This window comes from Amphibalanus amphitrite, unplaced genomic scaffold (assembly GCF_019059575.1).
Source record: "Amphibalanus amphitrite isolate SeventyFive unplaced genomic scaffold, NRLGWU_Aamphi_draft 001485F_arrow, whole genome shotgun sequence".
In the NCBI taxonomy this organism is placed as follows: Eukaryota; Metazoa; Arthropoda; class Thecostraca; order Balanomorpha; family Balanidae; genus Amphibalanus; species Amphibalanus amphitrite.
Genome location: NW_024882978.1, coordinates 94,557 through 109,242, shown reverse-complemented (window position 1 = coordinate 109,242; position 14,686 = coordinate 94,557). Strand labels below are relative to the sequence as shown.

The following is a 14,686-nucleotide window of genomic DNA, read 5'->3' as shown; positions in this document are numbered from 1 at the left end:
GCGAATGACAAAACATGACGATATTTATTTATTGCTCGTAGCTGGTTCGTAGGGAATGTGCTAAGTGAAAAAGAGCATATAATGACTCAGCATATCATATTTGTTTTAAAGAATTGATTGCTTTGCATCATTGCACAAAAAGTATCAAAATTCCGAACGTCAGGACCACTGGAATTTCAGGTTTGTAATTACGATGTTTTCTTTCAAGTTTCTGGTCTTCGTGAAACAGAAAGTTTGCGATTCCCGTGTTTTCTAGCAAACTTTTTCTTGTAAAAAAGTTTGCAAATTTTAAACTCAAAATTCATGCCCGAAGGTTTCGTGAAATCCAAATTTCAAATGTTGGTAATTATTTCTTTTAAACTCAAGTTTTTTCTTTGTAATTACACACTTTATTTGTTAGTGAAACAGGCCTCAGATGTGAATGAAACTCGGGCACAGACAAGACGTCCAGCTTGTGGGATGTATTGATGTCATCGAGCTGGCAAGATTCCATGACGGTTTTTCGTCCAGCAGATTTTCGTCGGACAATTTTTCGTCCGCAGATTTTCGTCCGACTTTTTTCGTCTCGCATTTTTTCGTCTGTGCATTTTTTCGTCTGTACATTTTTTCGTCCGTACATTTTTTCGTCCGGACATTTTTTCGTTCGTATATTTTTTCGTCTGTGCGTTTTTTCGTCCGGACATTTTTTCGTCTACAATTTTAACGTAACCTAACCTAACCTAACCTAACCTAACCAAACCTAACCTAACCTAACCTTACCTAACCTTACCTACTGATGTTTGCCTACCGAGGGATAAGGAAAAAGTTACTTGCATGAATAGATTGCAAGCAATGGTAAGTCAAATATTTTTAGGTTAAGTGGTTATGCATCAGGCTTCAGGCCTTCGGCCTGAAGCCAGATACACAACCACTTAACCTAAAAATATTTGACTTACCATTGCCTGTAATCTCTCCTAAGGCATTGCCTTCGGCACTGCACTGCTTCGCCCCGAGTATTATTATGACGTCATTTGCCTCCACAGTTGAATAGCATTGTCGTATGTTTTCACTCAACCTTGGGTGAACAGACGTAAAATTTATTGAACGAAAAAATGTCCGGACGAAAATATGTACGGACGAAAAAATATACGAACGAAAAAATGTCCGGACGAAAAAATGTACAGACGAAAAAATGTACAGACGAAAAAATGCACAGACGAAAAAATGTACAGACGAAAAAATGCGAGACGAAAAAAAGTCGGACGAAAATCTGCGGACGAAAAACTGTCCGACGAAAAAATGTCAGACCAAATTTTGTCCGGACACGAGCTGGCAAGATCGATACAAGTTGATCGGAATAAAATAAAACGGCGTTCCTGAGCTTCATAAATAGGCATTTTTTAGTTAGCGATGTGTTCGTAAGAATACGTGCGAACAGTGATTTATAACTCGTATGTACCACACAGATCTTCACTCAAGTATAAGTACGAACAGCCGTCCCATCTGTCTCACGGACATCTCTAAAAAGCCTGAGCCCCGGACGCAAAGGCAGGCTGTGACATGACATTCGCGCTTCTATTCGTGCGAAAATAAATACATTTATAAGCGCCACAATAGCATGTGATGAGCGGGAACACGCATAAAGGCCGCAGTATCTGCGCGGTTCACGATAGAGAACGTCTCGCAGCAGCAAAGTAGCACTTTGAAGTGCGACGCGATAGCAATACGTTGACAAATATCGTTGCACCGTCCTAAAGTAGGAAACAATCTAAAAACGTCAGATGTTCAGTCTCCGTAGAGTAAACTGAACAAGAGGCGTTCTATCAAACGCACCAGAGTAGAATACGAACAAAAGCGATATCAGCGCCTTGAGGAACGTGGGCGCATGTCATGCTGGGGCAATCAGTATCGAGAAACTTAGAACTGAAAACTGTTACCCGTGTCCCTCCAAAGCTGGGCCGGATTACGAATAAATGACGTTTAGCACTTAGAACAAATATATCGCGACAAACAACGTTCACTGAACCTGAATACGTCATGTCGGGAACATCGCACCAATAGAAACGTGACGTGGTAGCTGAGTCGTAGCACGCGCCTTCGTTGATGACACGCCTCTCATTTCACTTGACGCTCCAAAACGCCCCCTCCCCCGTCCCCACACCACAGGTACGAAATAAGAGTACACCACACGGCCCTTAATCCCTCTGTAGAACACTCTCTGCCTCCCTCCCTCACTCCCTCCTTCCCTACTTCTCTACCCGTCTACATACCAGTCTCTTCCCCCTCTCCCTCCCCCCCCCGGGCGCCGACCGGTCGGGTCACGCCGGTAGCGGTGCCGGGACGCCGCGGTCGGGGCGTACCTTCGGCCCAGTGGGTCCGCCGCAGCGGTCTGCCCACTGAGCGTCATCCGACACCGACTCAGGAGCCGCCCGGCGCCGCCACCGCCGTGTGCTTGTTTGTTCGATTTGCTTCCCTATTTCTGTTTTGTTTCGGTTTGCCAGTTTCGTTTGAACCAGTGACGGATCACGGACAAATCTGGTTACCTTTGACTTTATAAGCGTGGACCGCAGGCTGCATTTCAAGTAATTAGTACTGTCATTTCTGACGCGGATTCAGATCCGTGTGTAAACGAATGACCAATATTTGCGTCCAGTGTTCGTGCGATAGTCAGCACTCCATGGTTGTCTCACCCATGCCTTATCGACAGCGTCCGCCCACCAATTTCCGTTCTCGCCGCCCGACCGGCCGGCCCCGCGATAGTTTCCACAATCCACATCTTCACCGCTTACTGCTTCTTCACATCACCGGAGGCCGACCCCGTGCTGGTGCCGTTGGCAGCGCCCTCACGCTTGATGACCTCTGAAAAGGTCAGGTCACATCGGTCAACAAGTTTGATGACCTCTATAAAGGTCGGCTCACACCGGAAAATGTTTGACATCAGGACGTAATGTAGGTTACCGGGTTTTGAACATTAAAGACTTCAAGGAACAGGGTCAATTGTAAGAAGTCCACGAATAAATGAATGTGAAAAGGTATGAGGTTGCAGAGCAATATAAGGCGATAGTTACGGCCTGCGACAGACAGACGATAACATCCTGCTCAGTGGGCCTGGGTGCCGTCTAAACATGTACAAATAAACAGACAGTGTAACCGAAACTACATCAAAGTAAGAACAAAAATATGAGCGTTCATTTACATTACATACTTATCTCACCCACTACAATTATAGATCAGAGTTCAATATTGTTAGAAAAGATTTAGATTTTAATATCATTTTGGTTTGCAACTATTGGCCATCAGATTTTATAGATCAGAGTTCATTTCACATCATTTCTTCTGTTACAGCTCCGGGTTCAAACACAAGAAAACCGTCGCCGCCAGATGAACACGCAATCTCACCTTTGTGAGGTACAAACTTGAGGGCGTGAGAGAATATTCAGAAGCGCGAGCCGCCCTTGGGGCCGTCTCCGATGAACTCGTGACCCAGGCCGTTACCGCACTTTCCGCACAGCACCTGTGAGTGGGCGGACAGAGGTCGGCTCAGGTCAGGTGAGTGCGCTGGGGGGGGGGGGGGGGTGGGGTGGCAGGTCGTAGACTCAAGGGGAATAGTCGGGTCGGCGCCATTCTTACCTGATATCGTACGTATACCTACCAAATCTACCTCGTAACGCATTGTTTAAACACTCAATGTGATATCATAGTTGCTTCTATGACAACTTAGCTAGCAAACAAGTTCAGCAGGAACAATGGAAATCAAGCCAAGTAAGCACACCGTTCTTGTTATCCCTTAGCATATCTTATGACGGATTTCATAATGTTGCATTATTGTGAATATAGTCTGAACGTTTTACATTAAATGATAGGCAATCTGTTTGAAGAAAACATAAATGCCATGACACAGCCCGTGCCACCCACCCCACCCATTCCTACGGAAGCCCCCCCCCCCCCCACTGCTACTGCGCACTGGTCTTTGACCCAAGATCCTGTCCCCTCCCCGACTTCCTGTTCCCGGTGCGGCCAAATGACGACAGAGGAAGGCCGCGGTGATGATTGGAACTACCGACACCACCGGACAGACAGACGGACGGAACAGACTCGGCCACCGGCGGAAGTACCAACTCGACAAGAAGCGCATGCTTATCATTAATCCACATTCAAATTCATGCTGAATAAACCGAGCGACAGCTAGTCAACAAGGTTGATTACCTACCAATTTATCAAAACTGCGATACTCGAAGTCACTATTTATTCAGAAGATTTACAACTAAATGTCCATGCAATATAATTTTCATGATCGTTCCTTCAGCATTTTTTTGGTTCGAAATCGTCCGATGAGTATTTATCTTTTCGATAGGTGCCATAGTGTTTTGAATGGCTCGTTAAACCAGGGTATATTCGTTAAACTACCTCAGTCATCGTTTTAGTTCGTACTCGTTACGGTATACTCGTACACCCTCATTGTTCAGCTACTCGTTCTCAATGTCGTCTTCGCACCTCCCTATTCTTTTCCGTATCCTTTTTCGTACCAATCAACAAAATTCATAATACTAAATGGTTTCTCCCTATATTTTGTCACACACCCTACCAATTGTGCTAGTAGTCACGTTCTCTGGTTGCACTCAAAGGAAACATACCAGAACCACTTTCCTGAAATTGGTTTTTTGCTATTTTTATGACGCTGTATTTCTATGGACACTGTACATTTTGCGACGGTTGCGCATACCTTCATTTTGCTAACCATACAAATATATGCAGGCAGTACACTGCCAAATTCACAGAGGTCTTTACAGTTCACAGCATAAGCACGAATATAGCAGCAACAGCACGAATGCAGCCTACACATACATGTACACAATACACAATACGCAATAAAAATGTACAATGTAAATTGTAATATACACAATACACATCAATACAAACCAAACACATTGCGAAATGCGATAGATACACAAATACCTGTCGGGGCATCAGAGAAGCTTTCCGTGCCATCACACTTCACAGTGAATGTCCACATTCCGTGAGAAGTCCCCTGCCCCCTCCCTTCACACACACTGCACGCACTGTCTCCGGACAGAGTCGAGAATACCTGACCCGGTCTATTACAGGGATAATATAAAGCAGAAAATCACGAATACAGCCTACGCATGTACAATACACATAATTGAAAACCTTCATTACACACATTGTACAAACGAGGCACACAAACACCTCAGAGAAGTTTTCCCAGCCACCACAGTGACTGTGAGAAGTCTACTATCACCCTCTCCTCACAGTTCACAGTTCACACACTGTCTCCGGGCAGAGTCGAGTATACCTGGCCCCGTCTCGTGTGTGTCCATTGTTCGTCAGGCACTAGAATCTGAGGTAGTTTGGCCGTCCAGACTGATGAAGTTCAGCTTAGTCTGGCCTCCCCGATTGGAGACTTGGGTAGTCTGACCGTCCAGACTGGTGGAGTTACGTTCTGTTGCTGCGTTGACCAGACTCTCCTAGACACCGTAGTGCCTTTCCCAGCACATTCCCGATTTTGCTCATCTTCGAGCAGGCCACTCTCTCTTCCTCCTCTTCTCTCTGTCTGCCCCTCTCTCTCTCTCTCTCTCTCTCACTCACTCACTCACTCACTCACTCACTCACTCACTCACTCACTCACTCACTCACTCACTCACTCACTCACTCACTCACTCACTCACTCACTCACTCACTCACTTTCCCTCAGTCTGTCTGGTCTGTCCGGTCTGTCCGTCTCTCTCTCTCTCGCTCTCTCTCTCTCTCTCTCTCTCTCTCTCTCTCTCTCTCTCTCTCTCTCTCTCTCTCTCTCGCTCTCTCTCTCTCTCTCTCTCTCTCTCTCTCTCTCTCTCTCTCTCTCTCTCTCACTCTTTCTTTCCGGAGGAACTCCACCATTTTCTGTGGGGTCTCGGGGGCGGACGTAGACCGGGCAGTCGGTGAGCGGGTGCTCCACGCTGTCCGGCTCGGCACAGGCGGGGCAGCGGTCGTCCCCTTTCTGTCTTCCTTTTCTCCCTCTCCGTCTTTGTCCTTTCTATCTTCCTCCTTTCCCTCGCTGTCTGTGTACTTTCTGTCTTCCTCAGCTCCCTCTTCGTCCTTGTCCTCTCTGTGTTCCTCCTCTTCTCCCTCGCTGTCCGTGTCCCGGCCATGCTCGGCGAACCAGTCGGTCTCCCTGCAGCGCGCCGGCAGCGACTCCCAGCGGAAGGTGTCGAGGAACCGCTCCGACCAGAGGCGGCCCTCCACCGCCGCCGGGTACAGTCCGCAGGCCCAGAGCTGCGGGTCGATCCGCCCTCTTCTATAACACGTCGCCAGGAAGGGGCCGTGGACTCTGCGCTTCCAGCAGCACCAGAGCATCTGCTGCGCGTCCAGAGGGAGGTTCAGCAGGTGGCGCATCAGCGGCGCCTGGCTCGAGCTCAGCAGACCAGCCAGCAGCAGCTGAATGGCGCGCGGAAGCTGCACTCGTAGCCTTAACACTGAAGTAAAAGTAAAAAATGTGTAGGATCTCCACAGGTTGGTCTCAGGAGCGAAGTAGCACGGCAGAGCACCCTGCTCCGCACACTCCAGAAGAAAGTCGAGAACGGCCATCATTGACTCCAGCATCCCGTCCCAGGTCCAGAGCTCTGGCGCACGTCGCTCGCAGACCCACATCACCGCCGTCTTCAGCTCGTAGCTGCACAGGGATTCCTTGACCCAAGCGTACTGTCTACTTCCCGTCACTGCAGCACAGTGTTTGAGCAGGACCAGACAGATCCGCTGGGGCTTGGTCATAGAACGGATCACCTCCGACTCGAGAAGTGAAAACGATTTACGAAATTTACGACCCGTTTGGACCAGGTATATGGGCATCTTCTGTAGCCTATCCACCAAGTCTTTGCTCGGCTGTCCCGACGGTCGCTCTCGGTTCACAAACTCGTCACCGACTCGCTCAGGGTACTGGAGGCAGGGGACGAGGTCAATGCTGTCACCATTGAGGGTTACTTCAATGTTCGGCCCGGCATTGTCTTTGATGTGTTTCACACGTCCTTCCATAGCTGCGGCTACATGTGATTTGATATATTCGAATGTGAATTCACGTCCGACAAAGTCGTCGCCCTCCCGCTGAAGATGGCGAACCCTCACGAAACCCGGCTCATCTTTAGGTTCTGCTGCCTGCAGAGTTCCAATCTGAATTGGACTTTTTGAGTCTACGCTGCCGTCCTCACACTGTTCTCTAGAGCTGTTTGTTTGAGCGTTGGGGTCATCTTGCAGTCTCTGAACCACACAACTCATCGTTTGAGTCAGGCCGTGGATTACACGATAACTGTGCTGCATTTGTGACCTCATCCGGTGTGAAGGTCCCATCGAGGGCTGTTGTAAAACACGAAAACCCCCGGTCTGGCTCTGCGTCGGTAGGGACACACTCTGTTCCGGAAAATCTATCGGCTTTTTGTCAGGGCCGCTCCGCGACCGCCTTTCTTCCCAGCTCAGTGGCCCAACTTCGAGCATGTAGTCAATGTCAGAGGCATGTTTGAACGTATCAGCAGATAGGTCAACAATTGTTTCTTCGATCCAATGCGGCATAGCAAAGCCGTCCTTACTCGCCCAGTCAAACGCCTGCACTGTTTTACAAGACGAGAGGTCATTTTTGGTGATATAAACCTCAGTTTGTTCGCTCACGCTACCTGACACGAACGATTGGATGCTGGGCTTGCATGGATCGGCCTCACCGTCCTCCTTTCCCCAGTTTGGCAGGTGCTCCTTTTCGCTGTTTGCTGACGATTCTTGTCCACATTGTGAACTGAAGTCTACGACCTGTAAAACGTCTTGAAATTGCTTCTTGTAATCATGCGCCCGATGTGTGCTGTGTGACTTGGAGAGCAGTTGCTCTCTCCATCGAAGGACTCTTCCTACAGCTGAAGCCATTTCAGCCAGTGCCTGTGGAGGATTCATTGCTCTCCGGATTCCCTCCACCTCAGGGGCACTCGTGCAGCTCTTCCCGGGCTCTTCTCTGGTGGCCTGGGGGTTTGTGTTTTCCACTCTTCTATCGACTCTTCTTCTTCTTATTATTCTTCTTCTTCGTAAGTAAACCGGAACCATCTTGATGATAAGGTTCACTTGGGTTCTGCTTTCAATCACCTCTAAAAGGCTGATCAATTTCTCAGCTTTGGTGGCAAACGGGGATGTATAGGTATACAAACTTCTATCTTCCTTTCTCAGAGCTTCTCGTAGTCTTACTCTGTCTTCTTTAGATAGCTGATCCTCCAGTTGATCCAGAGCATCCGCTTGAACAGGCCGTTCAGCTGGGCTTTCGTTTCGCTTCACACCAACATGCTCTAGCTTCATCCTTTTGACAGTTTTTGATGCATTTACAAGTGTGTAAACGTCAGCTTTCTCATTTAATATTTCTTCGAAGTCGTCAAACTCGGACAAATTAGCATAGACATCACGAGTCCACCGTTTGTACATTTCTTGCATCTCAAGCTCGATCCGCAGTTCTTCCTTGTCCACGGTGTCCTCGCCAGTGGACGTGCTGCACTCGGCCTCCCCCGGCTCACCTCCGTTCAGCAGGTCCCGGTACAGTGCCAGAACACACGCCTCTTCATTCGGCAGCACACCTCCGCCCAGCACGCTCCTGTATGTTTCTCTGGTGTTTATCTCCTCAAAGGGTCTCCACTCCTCAAGTTTCGGGTAGGCCTTGGAGCGCGCCAGCGCCGCCCGCGCGGCCGCCATCTCAGCAGGATCATCTTCCGGTGCTTCCAACACTCGCGTCAGGGCCGCTATACGCTCATCGACACTGGCCTCGATACAAAGGCGGACGTCCCTCGCCTCTGTGGATACATCATCCCTCGAGCCCTCCAGCTCTTGGACGTCAGTTTGTGGTACCGCCTGCAGGGCAGCAGCCAGCGCCTGAAACGGCCTGGGTTCCTGGTCGCCATCCGGTGAGACAGCCATGGCGGCGTCCACTGCGGCAGCCGGCACTTCTCCGCTCAAATCCGTCTGAAAAGACCGCGGCAGCCTCGTCATGGCCAGGATCTTGGCGATATCCAGTCTTTTTCCCGAACGCCTTCTGTACATTACCTTGATCATTTTCAACGTCTCCTCAAAGTGATCGTCGTCGACGTCGTCGTCCACTAGCTTTGAGATTAATTTCCTCAAGTCGTCGTCCATTACCTTTGCAACGGATTTTCTAGCGTCGTCGCCGCCGCCCCTAGTGAGCCGGTTTGTCGCCATAACAGCATGAATAGACACCCGCCCGTAGGGCGGTGTCCACAATGGTACTGGTGAAGCAACAGCTGTGCTATCTGTCGGCTATCGTGCTGCAATTAGGAGTTAAGACACTGCGTCACTTGACGTCTAGTCTTCAGTCGGTGTTTTTAGATACACATCACTGAGTCTCCGTCACTGCCTCTAAACTTGAATTACAATCGACCCTGGCCACAATTTCCAGTCTCCAATAAGTAACTCCACTCTCCAGTCAGCATCTTCAATCTCCAGACTCCAGTCTATACCTTCGATCTGCAGACTCCCAGAAATCACCTCTAGTCTCCAGTCAGTACCTTCAGTCACCCGTAACGACTCGTAACATAACACCGTCCTCTCTTCACGGGCCTGCACACACCACTGCACGGCATACAGAGAAATGGGTAAAACCGGTCTGCCGCTACAACACCATGGATCGGTAACCCCGCAGAATACCCGCTGTGTTGAGTCACCGTCGGATAGCGCGGCCACTTCCAAGAAAACTGATCCCTGCTAAGGACAGCCCGCCGCCGCCGTCTAGTCAGACAGCGGCCGATACCAGCAAAGTCCGAACGGCAGTTACATGGCCTGAACCAGCCGCGGCTAAGCTGGGCATCGGCCAATAGCGTCCGGTATCGGTAGAACGGTCCAGGGTGGTATTAGCCGTTTTCACGACGGCCATCTGGTACACATTTGGTGCACATCTGGTGCAGATTAGGTGCAGATTTGGTCAAATTAGGTTCAGTGTCTCTCAGTAGCTATCAGCTAGGGTTGTACTAATTGCTTATATGGCTGCTTTGGCATATTATCATAGAGCATCATCGATTAAAACACTGAAATAAATTCATAAAATGAAGATATTTGCTGTAAAAGAAATTAGGTGCAGATTTGGTCAAATTAGGTGCACGCGCCGGATAGCCCGTCGTGAAAACGGCTACTGTTGACCAAGAATCGGTCTTGGAAAGAATGGTGTAGGGGGTGGTTTGCAGAGCGCGGCTGGCCGACTTTACCGCGGAATGTCGGTATTGGTATTGTTAGCCCTGGCCTGGCGCCTTCTAGCAAATATCTTCAATAAAACAACCTTAGTCCTTATCTATGACTGGTTGCCTTTAACCCGAACTCTTGCTCATCCGTATAAGCATTCGGACGCAGCCGCCGGCACAGGAAATGTGCCGTAGAAAAAATTAAGCTGGGAAAAGTGATTACGAGTGAGCGGAGCGAGCGAAGTCTTACGTAGCATAGCAGATATTGCCGAGTATGAGCGGCCGGCCGGCCGACCGTGGTCACGCTTTTGCGAAGCTTGTCTCCGCAACCACTGCATTGGTCTGCCTGTCGCCATCCCAGCTCCCCGCCCTAGCCTCTGACCGAAGTTCCTGTTCCGTCCCGGACTTCCTCTCCCACTGCGCTCATTGACGACAGAGGAACGAATGATCGGAAATACATACAGACAGCCCGGGACAGATGGGACAGACTGAGCTGCTGACGAGCGGACGAGATCGACAAGAAGCGCATGCTATTCATTCAACATTCAAATTCATGCTGAAACAGACACATGACAATTTAAGCTGTAGGCAGACACAAGCACAGGGGCGCAGGCATGCACAACTGTTGGTATAGTTAGCGTGCGTTTATTGACAGCAAAGCACACACAACTTCCAGAGCTGCGTGCGTGTCAACACCGTGTGGAGAGGTTACGCGTATTTATCCGCAAGTGCTGAAGCTCTTTTCAAAATGTTTCCCTCGTGTCAGTCTTAACCCTCGCCGGACCTATTGGTTTTCTACATACGCGCCGGCCGAGGGGGGGGGGGCGGGTACGACCCCCCCTCGCCGTTTCGCCCCTGGTGGAGCTAGCGCGTCGCGGAAAAAACGAGCGTGTGCGCCGTTACGAGACGCAGAGATTGGTACCCGATTTTAAGGTCCTAGGTCAACCGGTGACCTCTGAGGTCAGGTCAAGTGCCCCAAGGTACGGTTCAGTTTTTGGTGAATAACTTCGCAAAAAACGGCCGCAGAGCGCCGATTTTGGCAGCATCGTGTTCACCTCGCTCAGGCGCGTCGAATGATATACTTTTTGTCCGGGTGAGGTCAACTTGGGGTGTTAACCTCAGGTCAAGGTCAGGTCAGCACCCCCAGGTCACGAAGTTGGTCGAAAGAGGTCATGTCGCATATCATTCGATTCGGCAGGCCTTCCTGAGTCCATTGGTGCCTTCCCCGACTCGCTAGCTCAATTTGATCAAGAGTTATTGACGAAAAACTAATTTGACCTTGATGACGTCATAAATGACGTCACGCAAGGTCAACATTGCAAAAGTGACGCATCTAACCTTGCAAGGAGTGCATCAAATCACGATTCTGTGTGCTTGAGATAGTTGGAGATCGTTCCCGGCGCCAGAATAGCAGTTTTCATTTTTCCCCATTGACTTATAATGGTGAGGTCACGAAAATGACCTGACCTCATATGACCTTTAGGAAAAATCCGAGATATACAAGTTGTGGGACTCATAATGGATACTAGATCCTGCAAGTTTCATTTCCCTGTGACATCTCCTCTGGCAGTGAGGGCGTTGCGAAGTTGCGACATCTGAAGACCGTGCAGAGGTTCACTTATGACGTCATAGGTCAGTGACCTGACCTGACCCAAAAATGCGGTTGGTGTCAAAAGATGCGGCTTGGATCAAAGGTCAGGTATGCCAAGTTTCAGCTCTCTATCGCCAGCGTGTTCGGAGCTATCGCGAAAAAACCCTATGGGGGGGGGGGCGGCACCCGCCCCCCCCCCCCTCGGCCGGCGAGGGTTAAGTCATAGAAAGCCGTCGCAACCACCCATTTTGTTGAAAGATCGCCCAAGGATGTTTAGAGGCGCTGTGCTCAAAGACAGTGTAGGGATTCGGAAGGACGGCAAATTCTGATGAATTATTCGAGCGCCTGAAAAAAATACAAATGGGGATCCCTGCATTCACTACATCATTTCCCCTCAGTCATTCACTCTTCGTCCACTACATCAATTCAATGCGGTGTGTCCCAGAAAAGTTACAATGTGCAATGGTCTCGGGAAGAGTGACCTAGCACGCAATAGTCCAACAGCAAGACACCCGCAACCTTGTCATAAAAGTGATTGCCTCAAAGGACCTCAGAGCATCGGATAAAAGGGCATTTCTTTTCGAGACGTTCGCAGGAAACCGTCACGTCGCCAGCGTGGCATCACTCATACAGCAAGCATTAATGATCCCCAGCCAAATAATCTTATTTCCGCACCAGATAAATGCAACCTTCCTCATAACCTGCGCTGATTGCAATTTTGGCGCCCGACACTGGAACTAAGGACCTGGGAGCCCTTCCTACCTTCAGCGCCGTGCAATGCGAGCTCTCCTGCTGCTCAGTCTCGGGTAGTTTGCTCAGCGAGTCATCGGCCACCGGCTCAGTAAAAGCCGGCCACGGGGTGTGGTGCTCGTACTTGGCAGAGCTGCGGAACAGCGGGTGTCCGCATTCGGCGCAGCCGTACAGACCTGGTGCAGCGCCGTGAGGTCAGGTCAGGTCGTCAGGAGTCACTGAAGGTCGCCAGGGATAAGGTCACCATGGATCAACAAAGGTCACCGCGGGTCAATGGAGGTTGTCTGAACTAGGGGTCGACGTAGGTCATGGGCAGTTGACAATGACATAGAAGGCTGACTGATTGTCACAAGTGACAAAGGAAGCCGGAAGTCAGCTGTGATCAACAAAGGTCACTGCGGGTCATCAGAGTCGGCACTCGCCCCGGTCAGAGTCGCCGAGACCGAATATCGAGACCGATCGAGTGACAGCGATCCGTAATTATCGCACAATGGGTCTCGAACCGGGCCGTCGTCGGTAGATTGCTAAAGCTGAGAGTACCACAGACAGCAGCACAAACAGAACATGCATGCAAATCCTGTCTGTGATAGGACAAACTATGGGCACAGTACACACAAACCAACACATGCAAACCACACACTGACAGACTGGACCTGTCCAACCATGCCCAGTTAACTAGCCAATATTGCGTTCTCCGCCCTGCAACTGCTACTGAAACGAAAAAATGCAGTAAATAGGTACAACACAGAGTAAGCTGGCTCATGCAATACCACAACAACACAACTAAGCAAGCAGCAGCAGCACACACATAACACAACATGTAGCTGGACCTTGAACGCTGTTGACGACTCCTTCCTCCTTTTCAGGGCATCTGCAGACACAGGCTTGGTGAAGGCTGGCCACGGAGTGTGGTGCTGGTACTTTGCCTCGCTGGGGAACAGCGGGTGGCTGCACTCGGAGCAGGCGTACAGACCTGGCGGGGCCCAGGGCGAACAGTGGTGGGGGATTGTCTCTGTCAGAGGTGGTCCAGTAAAGCCTGTTGTCTCAAAGTTAGTTGCAGGGCACCTTCAAGGCCTTGATCAGTTGGATTAGCACAGAAGAGGCAAATTTGGAAACTTACTAAGGTCAAACTAAAAAAAACTAAATCATTATTCCTACAACTTACAAGTCATAGATAACATGAATCATGATTCATGATTCATGTCATCGATATACAAGCTTATCCGTATCTTGTAACATTTATGAAGCAATATGTTATATTCCTGCATCACACTGGTCATTTTGAAATTTTACATGCCTAGCAACCTACTTAATTTGAGAGCAAATTCAGAGTTCTACCCATAGCCATCATTATTCCTATATACCTATGTCTTAAACTATGATGTTAGTGAAATGTAGGTTTGATACATACCATGTTCAAAATGATCTCTGTACTTTTCACCTCCAAACCAGGAGCAAAATGACATCTTCTTTATTTAAAGACCTGTAAAATGAGGATAAAAAGATAAGAATCTTTTTGTGGTCAGCCACTGGTCACACCAAATAAATTAAAGGAACCCTCCCAGCTCCCACCTTAAAAAAGTTAATGAATAGGAATTAAGGTAATGTAGCATGATTCAGAAAGAGCAAATATGAATATCTATTAAATTTCACCAAACATCAAACATCTAATATTGATATCTAATTATAGCCTTGGTTGTGAGTGCCAAAAACGGTAATTCAATTGCCAGCAAGCCAGGGACCCTAATTTGCCTATCTCAACTCAAAACAAATGCTATGGTGGGATGGCCACTTAAGCATAAAGCTTTTGTGTGATATTACCGTATAGAATTGACTATTGAGGATAATTGCCACACCGTCAACTGTTTCCACCGCCGCCACAGAAGCGTGATGCATCCAAGGCCGTATATAGGATGCATCTGTTTATTACATAACCTCAGAAGAAATGTTCTCGGACCGAGCCTGTTCTAAAGTGCTATAGATATGCTGCGGAAGGTGTCATGTGACCTCATGATTTGAAACTACAAACGCTATATCGAAACATTCTAAATATTTGGGTAAGTTTCCAGAGCATATTTCCGTCAAATAGATAAAAATCGGCAAAGCATTGGATCAAAATTAATGGTGAATTTCTGGGATTTTGTGTTTGTTGGTGAATGTATTT

General features: G+C 48.8%; 1 protein-coding gene and 1 long non-coding RNA gene across 7 annotated transcripts; one reads left to right on the top strand and one right to left on the bottom strand.

The window, feature by feature from the left end:
* The first annotated feature begins 16 nt into the window (after positions 1–16).
* On the top strand, positions 17–4,278 carry LOC122373387. Of its 2 annotated transcripts, none has more exons than XR_006255035.1 (3): positions 17–180; positions 3,325–3,528; positions 4,011–4,278. It is a non-coding gene; the product is annotated as an uncharacterized LOC122373387 (long non-coding RNA). The 2 variants fall into 2 exon arrangements; XR_006255036.1 differs by lacking the exon at positions 17–180 and adding an exon at positions 249–338.
* Positions 1,536–14,670, bottom strand: LOC122373386 (methionine-R-sulfoxide reductase B1-A-like). 5 transcript variants are annotated; one of them, XR_006255034.1, is made up of 6 exons: positions 14,344–14,670; positions 13,934–14,005; positions 13,353–13,495; positions 12,535–12,698; positions 3,379–3,493; positions 1,536–2,838 (listed from the first exon to the last, which is right to left on the bottom strand). XR_006255034.1 is itself a non-coding variant. In XM_043351375.1 (5 exons), exons 2-5 carry the CDS (start codon positions 13,986–13,988, stop codon positions 2,765–2,767), a joined length of 408 nt encoding a protein of 135 aa, XP_043207310.1. In that variant the 5' UTR covers positions 13,989–14,005; positions 14,344–14,433; the 3' UTR covers positions 1,536–2,764. The 5 variants fall into 5 exon arrangements, 4 of the variants coding, with proteins under 4 accessions (XP_043207310.1, XP_043207311.1, XP_043207312.1 ...); XM_043351375.1 differs by lacking the exon at positions 13,353–13,495 and having other exon boundaries at positions 14,344–14,433; XM_043351376.1 differs by lacking the exon at positions 13,353–13,495 and having other exon boundaries at positions 14,379–14,432.
* Between the last annotated feature and the right edge of the window lie 16 nt (positions 14,671–14,686).